Source organism: Vicugna pacos, chromosome 30 (assembly GCF_048564905.1).
Source record: "Vicugna pacos chromosome 30, VicPac4, whole genome shotgun sequence".
In the NCBI taxonomy this organism is placed as follows: domain Eukaryota; kingdom Metazoa; phylum Chordata; class Mammalia; order Artiodactyla; family Camelidae; genus Vicugna; species Vicugna pacos.
In genome coordinates this window covers 15,423,265-15,442,849 of record NC_133016.1, presented here as the reverse complement: position 1 = coordinate 15,442,849, position 19,585 = coordinate 15,423,265, and the positions used below count along the sequence as shown (strand labels likewise).

At 40.9% G+C, this 19,585-nt stretch overlaps 1 protein-coding gene across 1 annotated transcript in view; it reads right to left on the bottom strand.

Annotated features, from left to right (window-relative positions):
* CCDC68 (coiled-coil domain containing 68) overlaps nt 1–19,585 on the bottom strand; it is a 44,117-nt gene that overhangs the window by 3,243 nt on the left and 21,289 nt on the right. Inside the window, exons 9-12 of the mRNA XM_031692431.2 lie at nt 16,510–16,592; nt 7,924–8,029; nt 6,662–6,745; nt 283–359 (exon numbers count right to left, since the gene is read on the bottom strand). Coding sequence (XP_031548291.2) covers nt 283–359; nt 6,662–6,745; nt 7,924–8,029; nt 16,510–16,592 — 350 coding nt within the window. The remainder of the gene's footprint in view (nt 1–282; nt 360–6,661; nt 6,746–7,923; nt 8,030–16,509; nt 16,593–19,585) is intronic.

Here is a 19,585-nt window from a genome sequence, read left to right as displayed (position 1 = left end):
ATTCAAGTAAGTATTCATACATCGGGCTTCAAGGGTTCAGTGGTGAACGAGATGAATACAGTCCCCACTCTCAAAGAACCGGGAGACAGACAGTAAACAAACGATTACATAAGTATCCATCCACAGGGTTCTTTCTCAAGTGGGATGAATGTCAAACGTGTTCAGCAGGGATGGTGAAGGCAGCCTCAATTCATTGAAGCCTCAGTTTCTTCATCTCTACACGAATGGCAAATGATACATGCCCTGCCTATCATATATACGTTGTTGGAAGAAAGACCTTACCTTGTAGAGACAGCCTTAGATACCTTGGTCCTGGGAGTTTCAGACCAAATTGCCACCTTGGTTTTTAGTTCTTTGTTCTAAAATAGAAAAACAAAAACAAAAACAACAACAAAAAAAAAACGTGTGCAGAGATCACATGGCTAGCACACTTATTAGCCACATGCTTGGTGTTTCTGGTCAACCACCACCTACATCACTCCTTAGCCAGTCACTCTGTTAGAACACAGGATATAGCCAGGTGAGCGTCCCTAAATATTATCTCTGAAAACACAAGCGCATCTTAAGAAACGCATAATTTACCAAGAGATTAAAGTTTAGTATTCTGATTTAGCCTCTGAAACTCAACAGCTGAACTCTCTATGTTTTGTTTTACAGTTTCCTTTATATAGACAGATGCAAAGAACTTCATGAAAGGACTTTATTAAAGAACCTTTTTAAAGACTCCCACGATATTGATTACACATTTGTCTTTCTTGTGCAATCTCTTGATTTTAAACTCCATGAAAATAAGCACCATCTGTTCTTTTGGTTCACGGCATCCTTAGCCTCAATTCATTGAAGCCTCAGTTTCTTCATCTCTACACGAATGGCAAATGATACATGCCCTGCCTATCATATATACGTTGTTGGAAGAAAGATATATGATCATATTTTAAATCTGGAAGCACTCTTGTAATTCTGGGGGACAATGCAATGGCCCATAACAGGAAGGATAATCGTTTAGGTTTTCAGATATAAATCCTAGCATAACCGCTTACTAGCTGTGTGACTTCCTTTAGGTTCCTTAGCCTCTCTGTGCCTACTTCCCCATCTGTATAATAGATATGGTCACAGTCCCTCCTTCACATGTTCTGAAATGAGATAAAAATACGTAAACTCCTCAACTCGGTGTCTGACATAGATTTTAAGACTTAAAGGTAGTTGGTTATGATTTTCTAGTCCGAGGACCATTATTGTAAATAAAAACTGGGTCCCAAAGAGTTTAAGTGCCCGATATCTTGTTCACGGCAGAACTCAGATTCAAAGTCAGGTCCTCCCAGTCCAGAGCCAATACTTTCTCAACGATGCAGCCAAGCCAAACAGTTTCTTTTCACACATTTGAAAAATGAGACTTCCCAGGGAAGAATCAAGGTTGAGTTGCCAGTTGGCCACCCTGGCAGGTCAGAGGTCTTTTAAGGATACATCTGTACAGAGGGCCTAGGATTAAAAAGTTAATTGCGTGGGAGGATGGCAAAGGGAGCTATAACTTTCAAAGAACAGCAACACACCAGCTCCATTCCCTTTTAGGGAGCTAAGGATTTAGAGAGTCATGTAACTGAAGTTTAAATGATATTTACTAAGACTTCATCTTGTTTGGAATAAGCCAACATCAAAATGCATGGTTTTGGGAAATAGACACTAAAATTTTGATGGAAGCAAGAGAGTTAATAATTCTGAGTGCCTAGCAAATGCCAAGATTTTTGTCTGATGTTTTCCATACTTTCTTTGATATAAACTCAGCTCCGAGGAGTAACTTTCATGGTTACGCATGTTAAAGAAATAAGGCTGGCAAAACTCAAACTGGTTAGGTGGCTCGACTCTGAGAACCCACAGACAGTACCTGCAGCATGGGTGTACAAACGTGCAGGCTTTACGCAGGCCTGCCTGACTCCCCGTCTCATGCTCTTTTCTCTGCAAAATAACATTTTGCAGAGGAATTAGCCTAGCTTCCTTATATAACAAATAAGTAAATGGTGAATACCAGGAGATAAAGGGGTTCAGGGATTTCTGAAAGGATTCTAGGTATGATACATAGGAAAGAGAAGAAAGCAGACTGTCAGGGAATTAATCAACAAGGGATCTAGTACCCCAAACACCCAGCCACGCCTCCCCACATCCAGTTAGTCCCCTTCAGGTCTGCAGCATCAAGCCAGGAGCAGAGGAAATGTGAGGCAGCACAAGACAGCATGGCACCTTGCCTTTGAGTACACAGGATGCAGAGTGTGGTGGAGGGGATAAAACATGTGCCATTCAATAATCAGTCAGTCAATCAGTGCCATTCAAGGGATGCCATAAGGCAGCCTGTAATTCCTTACTACATAAAAGGTATCAACAGAAAACAGCGTGACTAGAATAATTTATGACATCATCCCACACAAGGAGGTTTAACCTGGACCTTGAAGACAAGGTGACGTGGGCTAGGCAGAAAAAAGGGAGAGAAAAAAGATGAAAGCATAGTCTTCCAGTATGAGATCCTAGAATCGACAATCTCCACATCACCTGGGAACTTACTGGAACTACAAACCCTCAATTCCCAACCAACCCATCGAATCAGAAACCGGAGGTGGCCACATGATGGGTTTTAAGAGGGTCATTAGAGGATTCTGATGTCTGCTCCAGTTGGAGAACCATTGGACTGACGGAGTGATTTTCCACTTTGGTTGTATATTGGAAGTTCCTGGGAGATTTAAAATCTATTGATGCCTGCATCCTACCCTGAAAAATTCTGTTTAATTTAGTTGTAGTTTGGGTTTAGAGGAGTTTTTAAAACTCCGTCGGTGATTCTAATGTGCAGCTAAGATGAAGAACCACTGGACTAAGGAAAGCCAAGACCAGGTGGGAATTTTGTCCCTTCTTATCCCACAGCATCTACACAGAATGATAACTGAAAGTCTTCACACATGAATCATTCCACTGTGATATTTCAAGAGTTAAGCGCTTACGTCTCACCTGGGAAATGTGCTTCAGATTTGACAAACTGATGCTAAAGATGGTCCTTGTGTAATGGAGTTAAATGGAATATACACTTCAAACAAGTGCGGGCATGTATCACAGGCCAAGTTCATGGCTGAGAAAATCTCCTCTCTCTACAGCACTTTACAAGATATGAAGCAACTTGAAACACAGTATCAAGATGACAACAAGCATTGGAATAAAAATATTCCTGTGGCTGGAGAAGTATGTAGAAGCTATGTGGATTTTTTCCAAAATAAACTCCTGCTTTCTCAACTGGCTGCACAAAAGCATGAGTTATCACGTTAGACAGTCTTTATTTTCGTATATTTCAACCTCTGTGATGATTTATTTCACCTACTAGACTTAGGTGTTTATTTTTAATTCACGGGCTTTTGTATGCTTTCCTTTCACTAGAACAGCAAAAGGCATGAGTTTTATTACATCATTAGTTTGCAAAACAACATCACTGACCAGAATACGTCTGCCATTATTAGGACTATCCAAGGATAGTTCATTGACACGGTCTTCCAAAAGAACCTAATTTCTGCATTTTTAAACTTCCAGCAACACGCTCTTGGAAGTAAATTCAATTTTAGGGATGATGGTGATAACATAAAGTAGGATACTCTTCAAAGTCTAGAAAATGGAGCAATTTCTGAAGATGCATTTCCACATGAGTGTGTCATTAGTGGAGAAGCTAAGAAGGCAAGAAATGTGAGAGGAATTCTGGAGCTGTGAATTAAGATGATGAAAGATATGCCAGAGTAGAAAGAAGAGTAAATAATTTTGGCAGAGTCAAGCAGAAATTTCCTGGTGATATTTAAAAGAGATTTTAAAATCCTTTAAGATTTTTTTAAAAAGAACAGAATCATCTGAGTGAATTTTAGCCACCCTGCAGCGGTGAGAAAAAAACCCCTGCTAGGATAGAAAAGAATATACAGAAAAAAAGGATTTGTTTCCATGACTCAAAAAAGTAGAAATTAGGGGGAAAAAATTAATGTAATAACTGTGACAATGGCTAAAATACATATAAATGGTCTTGCAAATTTAGCGTTATAACTTAATTTCTAAATACACATTCTAAATATATAGAACTATGTCACATCTGAATATACATATATACATATGTGCATAGTCACACACCTGTGTATATACACATGCACACACACTTATTCAATCACCCAGATAAGTAGATATCGTACAAGGAAAAGCATGTGCTTCAGATCCAGAAGACTCAGTGCAACTGAGTGATTTTGAACAAGTGTCTAAACTTCTCTGAATTTCAGTTTCGTCTTTTACGGAATATAGTAAATAATGACTTTCTCCCAGGGTAGCTTTGAGGGTTAAACAAAATTTTGTGGCATGCCTAAAAAGAAACAGGTGCTTTTATTAGGGATGAGAGAAGTTCACTGTCTGTATGGTTTAGAAAGTTGATGTGTTTAAAAGGGTTGGTTGTTCAGCTCTGGTGGCCATTTTTCATGAACGGAACTGGCTCACACTGTTACTTCGAAATAGATAATGGTCTTAAATTTGTAGTGCAAGATAGTATACCCTGGCACATGTCATCCCGGCTTAAGATCTTCATAATGAACCACTGACCAGGACTAGACTAGAGACAGGCTCATTCTGGCTCCAGCGCTCACTCAATTCAAGTACCTGGTCAAACATCGCAGGCTCCAAGGTGCTCTTCCCGACCCCCATCACTTCCTAACTGTCACATCGTTCTGCTCTTCTCTGAGCAGTTATCCTTCCCTAATTAAATTGTATATTTGCTTGTTTACGTATTTATTGTCTGTATCATCAATTAAAATAAAGCTGGATGAGGTCAGGACAGACTGTCCGGTTCCTACCACATACCTACCACTTAGACCATTTCCTCGCCCATCATAAACACACAATACTAGTTGCTGAATAGATGAATGTGGCTTGGACGGGCTTTTTAAAGCTGAAATGGGCATTGTAACACTCCCTGCAGTGAAGGAAAAGATTTATCTACTGAAGATGATAAATTTTGAGACCCTAAAGCCATTCATCAGATTCTGCTATGATTTGAAGCCTTTTTTTTTAAATAAAAGGGAATGTTAGAAAACAGTGGCTTAAACCAGCTTCACACAGAGACTCTCTCAGGCAGTACTGAGAGGGGCCATCCCATCACCGTGGGCAGACTGCATCTGACCACAAAGTGTCCATGAGGGGAACACAGAACTGCTGCTTTCCCATGTCACACTGAGCGGCTCATCAGCAACTATTTGCTGAATTTGGGGATATGAAAGCAGTATAGTGGGAGGCAATACATTGTGCTGGTCTAACGATTATACCAACAGGCTGACTGGCTAATGCGATGCATGGGTTAAGCGGCCAGTTTACTAGGACAATGAAAGTTGCTTTGGGGATGATATAAATAAGGAGACACAACTAAAGGACATAAGATAGAATCAGAAGCAGTAGCACCATGGATACCCTGATTCTGATGAGGGCTGGCACGTAAGTAGATATGACCAGAGCCCAGAACCATGATAGAGTGAAAGATCAGAGAAAGACAACAATCTTTCCAATTAAACTGTACTACAGATATACAAGTAAAGCAGTCGGAGGGGAAGGGCATAGCTCAAGCGGTAGAGCGCATGCTTAGCATACACAAGGTCCTGGGTTCAATCCCCAGTACCTCCTCTAAAAATAAAAAAATAAATAAGTAAACCTAATTACCTCCCCCTCCCGCCCAAAATAAAATAAAATAGAGCAGGAGCCAAAATAGGCATTACACCACTGGAACAGATTTCCAACACCAAAATTGAGTCTCGGGAATATAGGCACCTCAAATCCATGAAGAAAGACCAGACTGCCCAGCAAAGTGAGACAACTAAGGCGTTAGACCCCCTACTTCACACCGGACCTCCGGAATTACAGATAAACTTGGATTTGTGTGAGATTCCCAGTTCAAAATGGAAATCTGAGCACATGTGTTTGTCATCTCTCCTTTCTTAGATTTCATTACAATGATAATAAAGGAAAGAGAAGGAAAGAGAACATCTCAGGACCTCAGGATGCGGGGGGCGGAGGGATGGGAAGAGGTGGCAGAGAAACCAAGACAGGTGACAGCAAACCCTGCTGCCTGGCTAGAGAGGACCTCACACAGGAGTGGCCCTGACCAAGCGTCTAGCTCAAGTCCACACGAGAAACATTACCGTGTCTCCCCAGTACAGCAAGTATTCTGGAAAACTTGGATGAACTTCTAACAATTATTTACTAATACTTAATCTTAATAATTTAACAATGTCATACAATTATATTTAATACTTAATATGCTTTAATAATTTTAAGTATTTAATTTAATTTAATAATAATTTAATATTAAATTTGTTCTATTATTTTCATAATTAATAACTATTTACTTTAATAATTATTAAGAGTATCTCCCCTGCAAAGCTATAATTCTTATGCTTAGAAAACGCACACACACTCACAAAAAAACACTCATACATACACACAGACACACATTCACACACAGACATACTCAGACATAGTGTCACACTGGCACACCATCCCACACAAGTGCACACACACACACAGAGGACACATTCATACACAGGCTCACAAATCGACTGAACACGCACACACTCACACTTGTATTCACACTGAAATATATGACAGATTCGCTCCTTACCTGAGCTTCCAGTATGTTAACTTTTTCTTTCAGATTTTCAATCCTTTTATCTTGGTCTTTTACATTATTTTTTAATTCTTCCATCTAAGAATTAGGAAACACAAATGGAAAAATCTTGTCAGATAATAGAGAATAGTTCCTTATGTCGGAAATTGTACAGGTTTCGGTGGTCAAATAATGTTTATCAAATAATCAAAATTAAATCCCAGGCATTTGCAGACTCAGCAGGCGACAGAAAATAGCAGGACAAACTGGCACCTGGGGACGAGAGCACACAGACGTTGCGATTAAACATTTCAATCTTTAGAAGATCTGTTTAAACCAAACTCAGCAGGATGCATCCTGTGGAAAGCACCACTGCCCTCCTTCCGGGTCTCAGCCACGTAACGTTTTCATCCTGCAGATGCAAGGCCACTGCCTGGCGTGGGAAAGCTCCCTGAGTCAGAGATCTGCTCAACCAGCAGCATATTAAGGTAAGCTGGCTTTTATCGCAAGAAACACGTCTGCCAAGAAGCACCGTGGAACTGGGGAAGTGGGGTGATGGAGCTCAGAATGGTGCAGGGAGGAAGGAAACACGTGGATTCTAAGGCCAACTCTGCCAACTACTGTGGGCCTCAGTTTTCTCATCTATAAAATGAGTACATGGGATGCCCCCTCCGTCTTCCCTGACTCTCCAGTGTCATGACTCAATTCCCTGGCCTTTTGGTGTGGTCCTAGCCAAGCAAGGACAAATGCTACATCTATGTCACGAAGGCATTTGAAAGGACTCCTTTTAGAAACAAACATTAGGTAGAGAATGAATGAAGGTCTGGTTTTAAGTCTAAAACCGATTCTAAAACCAGGTGAATATATATCTTGAAGTAACTGGGATGAGGATGCGATTCCCCATCCTTCTGGCTGCCTTCGCAGTTCCCTCCGCCCTTCCACTTGCCAGGCTGTTCCCAGCGAAGGGCCAGGCTACACCCCTGCGCTAACACACCCGCTATGTAAATAAACCATCCATGAGGTCATGGAAACAGATTACGTCTTCCTCAAGAAAGGGCGGAATCTCTTTATCTACAAAATCTTCTACAGAACACTGTACATTCTTTGGCTCAGAACACTTTAAAAAAATCACTGAAATATCTAAAAAGCCACCACAATTTCCCAAATATCTTCATTGAGAACACCCCAGGCGTTGGCATACAGACACAAGAGGACACTGAAAACAGCCACGTCACACAGGGACGAAAAAGCAGAGAAACACACTCGATTGATCTGACCTCCTGGATGATGCCGCGCAGGTGCTGGTGCTGGGAGTGAATCACGAACTGCAGATGAGAGATCTGCTCCTGGAGGAGGGCAATCTCCATTTGAAGATCCTGGCAACTGGAAACGCAAAAGGGAAACAAGAGGAGAGGATGTACTAATGCATCACGCAGCTACTTTTAAAGCTGCACCACCAGGCTCTGCTCACACACGGCTCTACCACTGGGCACGACGTGGGTGAGACACCCGGGGCCCCATCCGCCACGCAGGACACACTGAGGAGGACCAGCCGCGAAGCAGCCTCTGATTAGCTCGGATATGAACTCGCATGAGGGTATCAATTCATGTCAAAAGCTCCTCTCTGGTCACCTTTGACTCCCCTCCCTCCAACAGGCGGTTGAGTCAAGCTGCACTGAGCCGGTGAAGCACTGACATATCTAATCTGCCTCACCTACGCGCCCCCACAGACACAGCAGCCACCCGAATGCACAGATACAGGACAGCAGGGTCCGAACGCGGGGCCGGGGATGGAGAGTTCACATATATGTATCAGACACAAGCTTCCAGTGATACAGGGTTAGTATATGCTGTGGGTTGCCTGAGTTTGTCCCTTTTTTTTGTTTTTTGGCTTTCTGCTTCTGGTAATTCTACTCCCTATAAATAAAAGCAAGGGGGAAAAAAGAATAAATTAGCTAATATTTTGAGTCCACATCAACCGAAGAAAGATGAGTGAAGCTTCAATGTAGATTATTCCTACTCTCCCAAAGCTCCATTTAGGTAACTGGAATTGATTATATAGCTTTTGACTATTTCTCTTCTTGCCAATATCATTAGAGTTTGAGGCAAAATGCCTTGTGACAAGATCACCAAGCTTGGGGACATTGTGACTTTGGAGTCACACCATCTTTCTAAGCCTCAGTATAACAGGTACAATAATCTCGACCTTTATAACATTACAAGATTATACAGTTCAGTGAAAGAGGTAAAGGGAATTGTGCTTTTGGAAAATGAGCTTTTTACAAAGTAATATATTATTTTAGTTTATTAAAGTTTTACAAGTAATAGCCAACATCCAATGCAATCTCAGTTCTGATTTTTATAGTCTCTACAAATACTATAAAAGTCATGGAAATTCATGTGGCACTACAGAACGTGTTCTTATTTTTAAAAAAGTCTCCGTTTTGTTGTACATCATGTACTAAAACATTGCTTCTCAAACTTAACGTGCACTAGAGGACCTTGTTAAATTATCAGGGATCTTGTTAAAATGCACATCCTGTTCTAACAGGCAGGGGAGGGCTTACGAGTCTGCATTTCCAACACGCTACAAGTGTTGCCAGTGATTTTGCTGGTCCATGGACCATGCTCTGAGCGCTCTGGGTATCACAGCACTAAACCACTAAGGTTGCCTTGGTAACATTTAATATAAAATATAGTCTTTCAAAGCCAAGTAATAGTCAGGCAACTTGCAATAGTTAAGACAGTCTTGATTTTTTTTCCCTCATTCAGTTTTGCATGAGAGAACTTTAGAAAGAGTTACTGTTTTACTGTAGAAAAATTAATTTCTACAAAACTGTAGAAATCCTTGCACAAGTACAAATAATGTATAATGATAACCATTACTACTTATTTATCCTATAGAATGAGATAATTTAGACTATAAAATATCACACAATTAGACAACACATATGTCACAAAATCTGTGTAAAATGTAGTCCACTATTGGTTGTAGCATGAAAAATAGATATGGTCTAAATATTCATCAATAAAAGATCGAGAAAACAAATTCTGCGGTATCTATGCCACTTTTACTTTACGTGTAAATATGTATCACAGAGATAGACCAACAGACTTAATTTATATCAAAGATGATGCTGGAGAACATCATAAAAAGGGTGGTCTTTTCAACAAATGGTATGAGACAACTGGATATTCATATAAAAAAAGGAAGAGAAAATGAATCCTAGCATCACTTCATAACAAAAATAAATTCCATGTAGATTGTGAATAAAACTGGGGACCCTAAAAACTTTCAGAAGATAAAATAGAAGTGCATCCTTATGAATTTGGAATAGAGAAAGATTGTTAAAAACAGAACTCAAAACAGTATTAACTGCAAAGGGAGGATAGATCAGTTTGACTAGACAAAAATTAAAAACTTCTGGTCATCAAATGAGAGTCAGTGGGATAGCCTCAGAATATTAGTAACACAAATAACTAATAATCTGTTCCTTAGGAACATCTACAAACCAATGAGACAGGAACCCAGCAGAAAAATTAGAAAGTGACTCAAAGAGGCATTTCACAAAAAGAAAAATGAGATGAGGCCATAAGAATCTAAGCAGCACAGAAAGCAAACAGAAGTCTGGTGCTGAGATTCAAAATTGCTCTGGAGAGAAGAGAGAAAAAGAGAAAAGAAAAGGAAGAAAGTGCAGTCAACCTCAAGACTGTCCTGGGGAATCGTGAGAAAGTAGTCAGGATGCCATGCAGAGCTAGGTCGACTTTGAAAATTCATAATATAGGAAAATACTATGCATTATTAAAGGTGAATATTCAGAATGGTCTCATCATATCTTATGATGACCCAGAACTCTGGGACCAAAGGGGGAAAAAGGCTTTGGAAGGGTGGGGTGGGTAGATGTGTTCTCCAAAATATAAAACCCAGAAAATTTCCCTGTGTATTTCCTGAGATTATTACCATCAAGCTCACCGAAGATAAATAAAAGTCTGAAATAGATCTCAAGAGGAAGAAAATTATTTCTAGAAGCACTCTTGAAAATACAGGGCTTTCAGACTCATCAGCATTAATACACTAGAACAGTGACTAAAGGAAGTTGCAGAAAATCTCTCTTAGGATTGTTCAATAAATATAAAATCAAGTCATCCGACCCAGAGGAAATTCCAGTTCAAAAAGATGCATGCAACCCAGTGTTCACAGCAGCATTATTTACAATAGCCAAGACATGGAAGCAACCTAAATGTCCAGTGACGGATGTCTGGATAAAGATGTGGTACACACACACACACACACACACACACACATGAGTATTACTCAGCCATAAAAAAGAAAGAAATAATGGGTGGACCTAGAGATTATCATACTAGGTGAAGTAATTCAGAGAAAGACAAATATCATGATATCACTTATATGTGGAATCTAAAAAAAGAAATGACACAAATGAACTTATTTACAAAACAGAAAGAGACTCACAGACACAGAAAACAAGCTTATGGTTACTGAAGGGGAAAAGTGGGGAGCAGAGGGGTAAATTGGCAGGTTGGGATTAGCAGATACAAACCACTTTATACAGAGTAGATAAACAGCAAGATGCTACTGTAGAGCACAGGGAACTACAATGACTTGTAATATGCTATAATGAAAAAGAATGTATGTATACGTGTAACTAAATCGCTATGCTATAGACCAGAAATTAACACAACATTGTAAATCAACTATGCTTCAATTAAAAAAAAACGCTCGTCATCCATTTAAGGTCTTTGAATGTGAGACGACACTTAAATCAGCTGCCTTTTGAGCTCTCTTTAATCTCCGTTATTTATCTTTCAGCTCAAGCACTTAGTCTTAATAAAAATGTTCTAAAGCGAAACAAGAAGAAGAAATATAACAAAGGCCAGACCTAGGAAAAGAGGCCAAATGTCTGTGTCTAGGATTTATGCTCAGTCTCCCAATGCCTCAATATAAATACAAAGTAAAGGCTGAAATTAAAATAGAACTGAAAAACTTCCGCTTCCAGGAAGATGTAGAAGATGTGCGTTCCTCTCTTCTTCCCATTAACCCCAAACATGAACATTTTGCATCAACAAACACAAGAAGACTCTGAAAGGTGGAGAGAGGAAGGAAGACTGGCTCGGGACCTGGGGATCCAGGGAATGACACAACGGTGAGTCCCCTGGGTTTTGTTTTTGCCTCACAGATCCCAGGCTTGGAGCTGAAAATGTCCACAGCCTGGAAACGGCAAAAGAGCAAAGAAAAAGCCCCAAGGAAAGAGAGAAAAATTTTAGCTCTACCCTTTCGAGAACAGGTACTGAGGATGCTCTCCTAGTGAACTACAGAGGGAGAGTGAGTGGAGCTCCATTTCTGGTCTTCTTCCTGTTAGATTCCTTCGTGTTCACGAAAGCATGCTAGTCCTAGCTTCAACCTGCAGAAATGTGAACACAAGTGGTTTTGTCTTAGGAACACAGGATGATCACAGCATAAGTACTAGGCAAGAAGCATCTCTCCGCCAGCCAACTTCCGCCGAAGGCTTGGTCAACGGGAACTGAGGACATGGAGGCCTGTCTCTCCATCTGTTTGTCAGGATACTTTCAAACCTGCTTTGGGGCCAACTTCCACCATCAGAGGTAGCATTACTGAGCCTTGCCACATTGCCTGCAGCACCTCACTGTTAAAATGGCTTTGATTGAATTATTCTCCAGCCTCACGCTATCCTACTTTTTAAAAGGATTTTCTGAGGTACATCTTCTGCGTTTACTATAAGGATTCAGTCGAAGACATCGTTCAGGGTTCTTTTTATGAGCATATGCTAGAAAATCTCTCTCTTGCCTTATAGATATATTAAAAAGAACTAGACTTCTCCCCCCAAAAACTGGTTGGTTTTAGTCACGTGGACATTGTGCACCACCAGACTAATCATAATTTCCTCACTAGGTTGGCTGCTAGAAAATTTAAAATTGAGTCAGTGGTCTACCCTGAACAGGTGTGTAGCCCGTCCAGGTACACATTTTGTAGGCCAGCCTCATTGGATACCTGTTCTTTTATCTCCTTGGCCTCTTCATCTAATTTATTTCCAGTTAAAGGATTATGTTTATTTTACGTGATTTTTGTTAACAATCTCACATTTTCTTAGAACTCAGGGCATATAAATACATAATTACAGAGGGAATGAAGAACATGGGGATGGCCATACTTACACGATCCCGGAATATAACCCTTTTAAGTCTTCACAAACTACTCATTATCAGGGGTTAATGCATTATGATGTTTCTAGGAATGGAAATTGCAGAAGAAATAAAAAGAGCTAGGTACTGAGATACAAGAGGGATGCAGTGAAAGTGGCAACTGGAACTACGTGTCACGTACCACGATGCTGTTCCTCCCGGCACATTACACACACCCAGGCGCTGGGAATATGAATAACTCTACACGGAGTTCCCACGTGAGAGAGAAGACAGTGAGATGCGTGGCATCCTGGAGCCTCTCTGAAGCTATGAAGGGCTCATCCTGGAGTCTAGAAGGACTCAGATCTCCTGCTATTTAGCAGCTGATGTTTCTTTGGACCTTTATGGTGGCCATCACTGAACATGAGTCCACAGAGGAAGAGAGGGAAACTGAGGATCACAACCACAAGAATAGGGGAGGCCGGGTCCCGACCTTTCCCAGCCAGATCAAGGTGAAAATAAGCTCAGACGTGGGGGCAGCTCTGTTCACATTTCAACCAAACTCAGGAATATGTCTTACAGAATCGCCTCCATTGTTATATTCAGTGGCGGCACTAAAGGGGTTGGGGTGGGGCTCGAGGGAGCCCTGCAAACCACTGAAGATGGATGACCAGTGTGAGTCACAACAGTGTGCTCTGACATGCCACCCCATTGTCAAGACGCCCTGCCTCCTCCTCTAGGCGACCTGCCATCCCTGAGCGGGGCCTACAAGGAGGAGCCAACGGCCGACTTGCCTTTACAAACCCCAAAGGTGTTTCTGGGAAGGATGACTCTACAATGGGCCTGTGTGTTTGTCCGTGACATCACCGCGCAGAGAGACGCTGGAAAACTGCTTTCTGCTCAGAGCCACAGAGGGGACTGAGGGGACCAGTCTGAGAGAAGTTCTCCGGAGTTTCCAGGAAGGAGAGAGAGAAGGTCACATCTCCTCTAGAGCAGAACGTGCACTGGCTTTGCTGTGACAGCACGAGAGCCCAAACTCCCAGCTCGACACCTTCTGAAAGGCTGAGTAACCTGGACAGGTCACCTTACCAGTTAGAAGCTGTGATCCCCCCGCTGAGAAGCCAACGGAGGGATTCAATGAAATAAGGGACCTGGGGTTGTTTACAAGCTGAAGGGCACTCCCTACCCATGTGCCAGTACTGACAGCAGCAGCAATACAGAATCAAGCCTTGTTTTTAAGAGAAGATGCTTCTGTCAAATCTTTTATCTCCCATTGAAAGTAACTGCGAGGGTTAGCTTAATATATTATAATAATGTATACATATCCATATGCAAGAAAAAGTCATTTTTTCTGAATTATTAAAGCTTAAAAGCTATCGTCCTCAGAGATACTGTCTAATATTAGAAATGCCATTTGGAACCTATCGAACCTTTTTATCAACATGGCAGAATGAAGCTCATTGCAATTCAAGAAAGTCATGGTGCCTGTCAAACCCGCTCTCTATGTTTAAGGGCAGTTAAACCACCCATAGCTCCCTGCTCAGGGAGGTGGCCCTAGGCTGTTCCTTGAGTAAGGGGAGGTCACCCACAAGCCTGGGAGGGGGCACCTGCCAACGGCTGCTGGTTGGATGGAGGGGTTGGTCAACATGATCCATCTGCCCAACACAGGAAGTGGTCTTAGGGCCAGTAGGACTCTTTCCTCTGAAATTCCGGAAAATATAGAGAATATAAACCAGCTGGTGAAAAAAAAAAAGTTGGAAAAGGTAATGAACCTGGAAGAGCAACCTCAACCCCAAGAGAAGGAGGAACCTGCACAAACACCCATGACTGAACGGGAGCAACAAAATAACCTGGTTTTTAACATCACATTAGGTGCTAGAGGGCTGCCCTCCTGCCTGCCCACGAGTTCGTCTTCTCTGTGGCCAAATCTCTCCAGTCTTAACCCAACAGAACTCCTCTTTATCTGTGGTGGTTTAGCCAAGGCTCTGTTGCCTTAACCCCAAGCATCTGACTCATACTGATTTCATTTTCTTGTCGTTTAGCGAAGTGAATACCTCTACACTCAGCTCAAAGTAACAAGTAAAACAAATACTTGCAATATCTACAATTTATGAAAACTGCAAAAGCCGGGGGTGTTCAAACACCTTTCTGGAAGCACAAAACATCCATTTCGCCAAAAATATTTCTAAAACCTTCCTAAGTGTTTTGTTTCTTTTTTTTTTTTTGAGAATTCCTTGTAACAACTGCTCATATATAATAGAACTGAAAGAATAAATCAGTTTGGTCTTTTAAAACAATTACATTTTTGGTTCAAAACTGACCCAAAAAACTTCTATTATTAATAAAAAAAATCATTTAAAAAAAAGTCAAGCTCAGATTGTCTGGACTCTTACTGGAAGGCACATTGTACCTGCTGTAGTTCTGCTGCATGGGAGAGCTCTCTTTAGGGAAAAAAACAAAAGTGTAAGCCAAAGATTCACGTAGAGTTAAATTATGAGTATATGTAAGTAATTTCGAAGACCTATGGATGTCTTCCACAGTATTTCTTTCATTCTCTACAGAGTTGCACAGTGCTATAACACTCTGAGACGCCCACCTTCTGGGGCTCTATGCTAGTTTACTGGGAAGAATATGGAGAAATTAATATTAGTGGTACCCCAGTGTTTCACGTATATAGATACCATTGCCGGCGTCAGCCCAGTTCAGGACTTTGTCATATGGGGTCCAATACAGGATTATGAGGCAGACAGAGGCTGCAGCATTTAAGAGATGAGAAGAGAAAGAGAGATAGTAGAAAAAGAAAAGGAAATAGAAAAAAATCAAAACTCCAAAAGAGAGTGATGTTTGAGCGTATGTTACTGAATAAATGAGAATAAGAATGTGTACATTCTGAGGTGCACCTGCTAATGCCTGGTACCCTAAGGAGCAATAGCTCTAGATGGATGGACTAAGATCTTAAAATGGATTTGACTTTGGACTTTATATCAGAATATATAATGATTGCAGTAGGCTTAGAATTGGAAAAAAAAAAAAAGGAAAGGAAAAGAAAAGAAAAAGTTCACTAAATTTCACATGATACGAATTTTACATGGAACTCCAGAGAATCTGCAGCCAAGTAGTCAAGCCATTGTGGTGACATCCATAGGTCCATAAATTCACCCCCGCCCCCCCAGCAAACTAAGGACTGTGACTGTTTGTGAATTATGAGTATTTGTAAATAAGTCCCAGGAACTAGGGATGTTTTTCACAATATTTCCTTCTTTCTTTACAAAGTTGGGGGCACCATAGAATGATCTTACAATCTCACTTGTGGACCAGCCAATTTAATGCTGGCTGTAGCAGAGATCCGTTCACGAAATCAGAACTTCAGGGGAATGGAGCCCTCAACAGCATCCTCTTCAGCAGCAAGGATGCAAGGATAAACAGGGAGGGGACAGGCTCATCCACTCTTCAAAGGGATTAACACCCCTCCCTCAATACACATACCAGTTTCCCTGTACTCCCAGTGAACTCTGCCCGCTCAGAGTCCCCAGTGGGTGGGGAAGGGGAGGTGCTTGGCTGTTAATTCTAAGAACGCTCCCTTCCTCCTGTACTTTCAGGCTTCCTGTTTCCTTGGGGGACGGCAGCCTTCTCTCCACTGGCCATGGACCAGCAGAGAAGACCCCGGGAACTGCTTTCACTTAGGAGGTCGATTTGCAAACCTTTTAGCATAAGCAGCGTTGGATTTGAGATGCAGCAGCTTGTTTTCCAAAGACAGTTTTTTTTCCAGCAGGGTTCTCTTTTCCTAGGAGAAAATAAGGTACAAGTTTTTGCATTTTTCTTTTCCTCTCTGTCTCTGCCTTTCCCTTTGTCTCTTGTTTTCTCTCTGTGTGTGTGTATATGTGTTTGGCAAGGCATTCTTGCAAACTGTTCACAAAAGATGCTTATTGTAATACTAGAATTATATTTTGAGTTAAAGAGCTAATTTCACGTGGAGCTGTTACAACCCACCCCAGTGAAGCCTGGTCAGGTATTCTCCGCATGGTTTACAAGTAGCTCAAAGACGGGTCTTCACTGCCCTCACTTGTCCGGAGAACTCTGGCTTCATTCCACCCCCAACGCTAACCGCCTGCTCATCTCTCTGTAGGCACCAACTCTCCCTACATTACACCTGCTTCTCCTCCGTTACACTGAGTTGTTGGTATCCAAGGACACTACTGCACTTGTCTCGATACCTACCTGCTCACATGGCATCCATGAGGAAGTGGAAAAGTAGTAAATGTATTTTTAGTGAAGGATCAAGGTCACAAATGATAAAGCCACATCCTAATTAAGATATGAGAAATTTTGACATTGAGAAAGACTATCTAAAAAAAATACCCTTAATGTCATTATTAAACCAAACTCTTTCCATTCAAAAGGAGAATAGACAGGTCCATGAAAACCCAAGAATGATTGCGTTCTATTTTTTGTACGTGATGGAAATAGACGTTTTGACATTATTTACAGTGCTATTTAAAAATCACTCCTTCTGCAATATTTATATGGGTAAATAATAGGCAGTGCCATATGGCAAAAACATTGGAAAGTCTTTGGACATGGCCTGACCTGATTTCGAAACTTTGGGACTGTGTAATTTTTGCCAAGGTTTTAACCTCTCTAGACTTCATCACCGCAAAAAAAAAATTAACCAAAACTTAGAAATCAAACTATATGATTTTAATGTCATATTGGGTCATTGTTTAATAACCTGAGCCAAGGAGTTTTTATTCTCTTGGAGAATTTCTTTGTATTTGACTTTATTATTTATTATTTGACTGCAGCCCTGACTCTATGAGATTGCATGTTAATTCATAGATTTCCCCCTAGTAAAAAAGATAATCTGAAAGGTTATGATTTAATTGCCTTAAAGCATATTAACCAGCTTTGTATCTAAACCTAGTAATCTTATTCTATATTCTTGTTTTTCAAAATGCATATCAATAGCCTATTTCAAAAAATATTCTATTTAAACCAGTAGTACCATCTTACTGCTTTCCTCATTAATTAATGAGTTGAATAAAACATCTAACATGTATTCACTCTCTATTTGTTTGTCATATTTTTGACTTTTTGAACATCCTAAAAATGGAGATCTATCAATATGGAACTGTTGGGATAATTGGAGATGTATGTGAAAGGTCTACATGCTTCTCTGGCATATTAAGACCTGAATCTCTAATAATTTGAAGGAGTCAAACACTTCATATCTTATGTGCTGCTATTTTTTAAATTGATACTAACTTTGTCAAAAATTTCCTGTAGCATTCTTGTCACATATAGATTATCTTTCTGGTGTAGCCCTAGTGGATCTGAGAATCAAGATCTCCTTGCAAGTTTATTAGGACACGTGGATCATCAAAGAAACACATCGCTGATAATGTATTTTGAATTTGTAGGAAGAAAAATGGCGTTTAACATTCTTCCTAATAGACTTACTCTCAATTAATGGATCTTCATAATCAGGGTTCAAAGAGACAGGCAACTGGACAAGTAAATGGTTTGCCCTGGTCAGGGCTCCAGCATCTAGCCTGGGTCCCTAGTACGTCCTTGCTAATAACACAGAAAATCACACTACACCAGCCAGCACTTCGCAGGGACAATGTCTTCTGGAAAGAGAAAGGCGTTCACAGCACCACCCAGCGGGCATCCACTCTTCCCCAAACCACACCTCTGAAGAGCTCAAGAGCTCCCTCACCCTACTGATCAAGGGGGAGTGGATACCAATTTAAATCCTTGTCGTGCGTTGACATCTAAATGGTTTAGCAATCAAGGATATCATTTTTTATCTGGCATCAGGGAAGATAGGGGCATCACGGAAAGGACTGTGAACTGCCACCTGGAAGACAGTGGAATAGCTCCTCATTCGCATTGTCCTCATTTGTGAAATGATGAGGAACTAGATGGTCTCTAAAGCGCCTTTGTGCTTTCAAATTCTAATAGAGCGAAATCAGTTACACTGGAAAACAAACATGATGCAGCAGAATCGTGCTACTAGCCAAAGGAGCATATGCCGTATTAAAATGCTCTTATTGGGCGTTTTTGCTGGCTTATCACTATGTTTATGGAATTCATTCTCACTGCATTTCTGATTAAAGCGGGACAGATGGTGAAGGTTTTAAGTAATGTGTTCATTACCAGACCTCATACCACTAATGGCTATTTACTGGAGCAGTGGCTTGTGCAAGTGAGTAGAAAATGAATCCTTCTCCAGGGGGTACCCAATCCCAGGGTGGTGTTTATCAACCTTTGTTGTGGATGCTCATTTTTCACTTTCATGTCCTGTTTGAACTCACGTCTATTTCTTACAGAGACAAAGGTCTCAGTATCCACCCTCCTCTCATTCTGATACACACTCTCCTCCTGAGAAACCCTTCATCACAGCCTATATTCTCAGGATCTCCTTAAACCAAGATGTCACCAATCTTTGCTTCTTACAGTTTTCTTTATTTGCTTGTTTGTTTTTACAAATACAATGGATCTTTAAACTAAAGATGTTTACAAAAAAAAAAATCTCCTGTACATTTTCCTTCCACTGCATCCCCACCTCCTTCCACCTTCCAGAGATTCCAAAAGACTCCACCCTAGGAGGTCAGTGAATGGGAGTCTTCTGGAAGGTTACTGCATGGCTTTGGTGAACGTGGGCATCCTGTCCACTGACTGTGTCTGAGTTCCTAGAGACAGTCCACCATATGGGCTCAATATTAAGACAAAGGCTAGACCATCAATTTTCAGATATATCTGCCGGTATCTTAAACC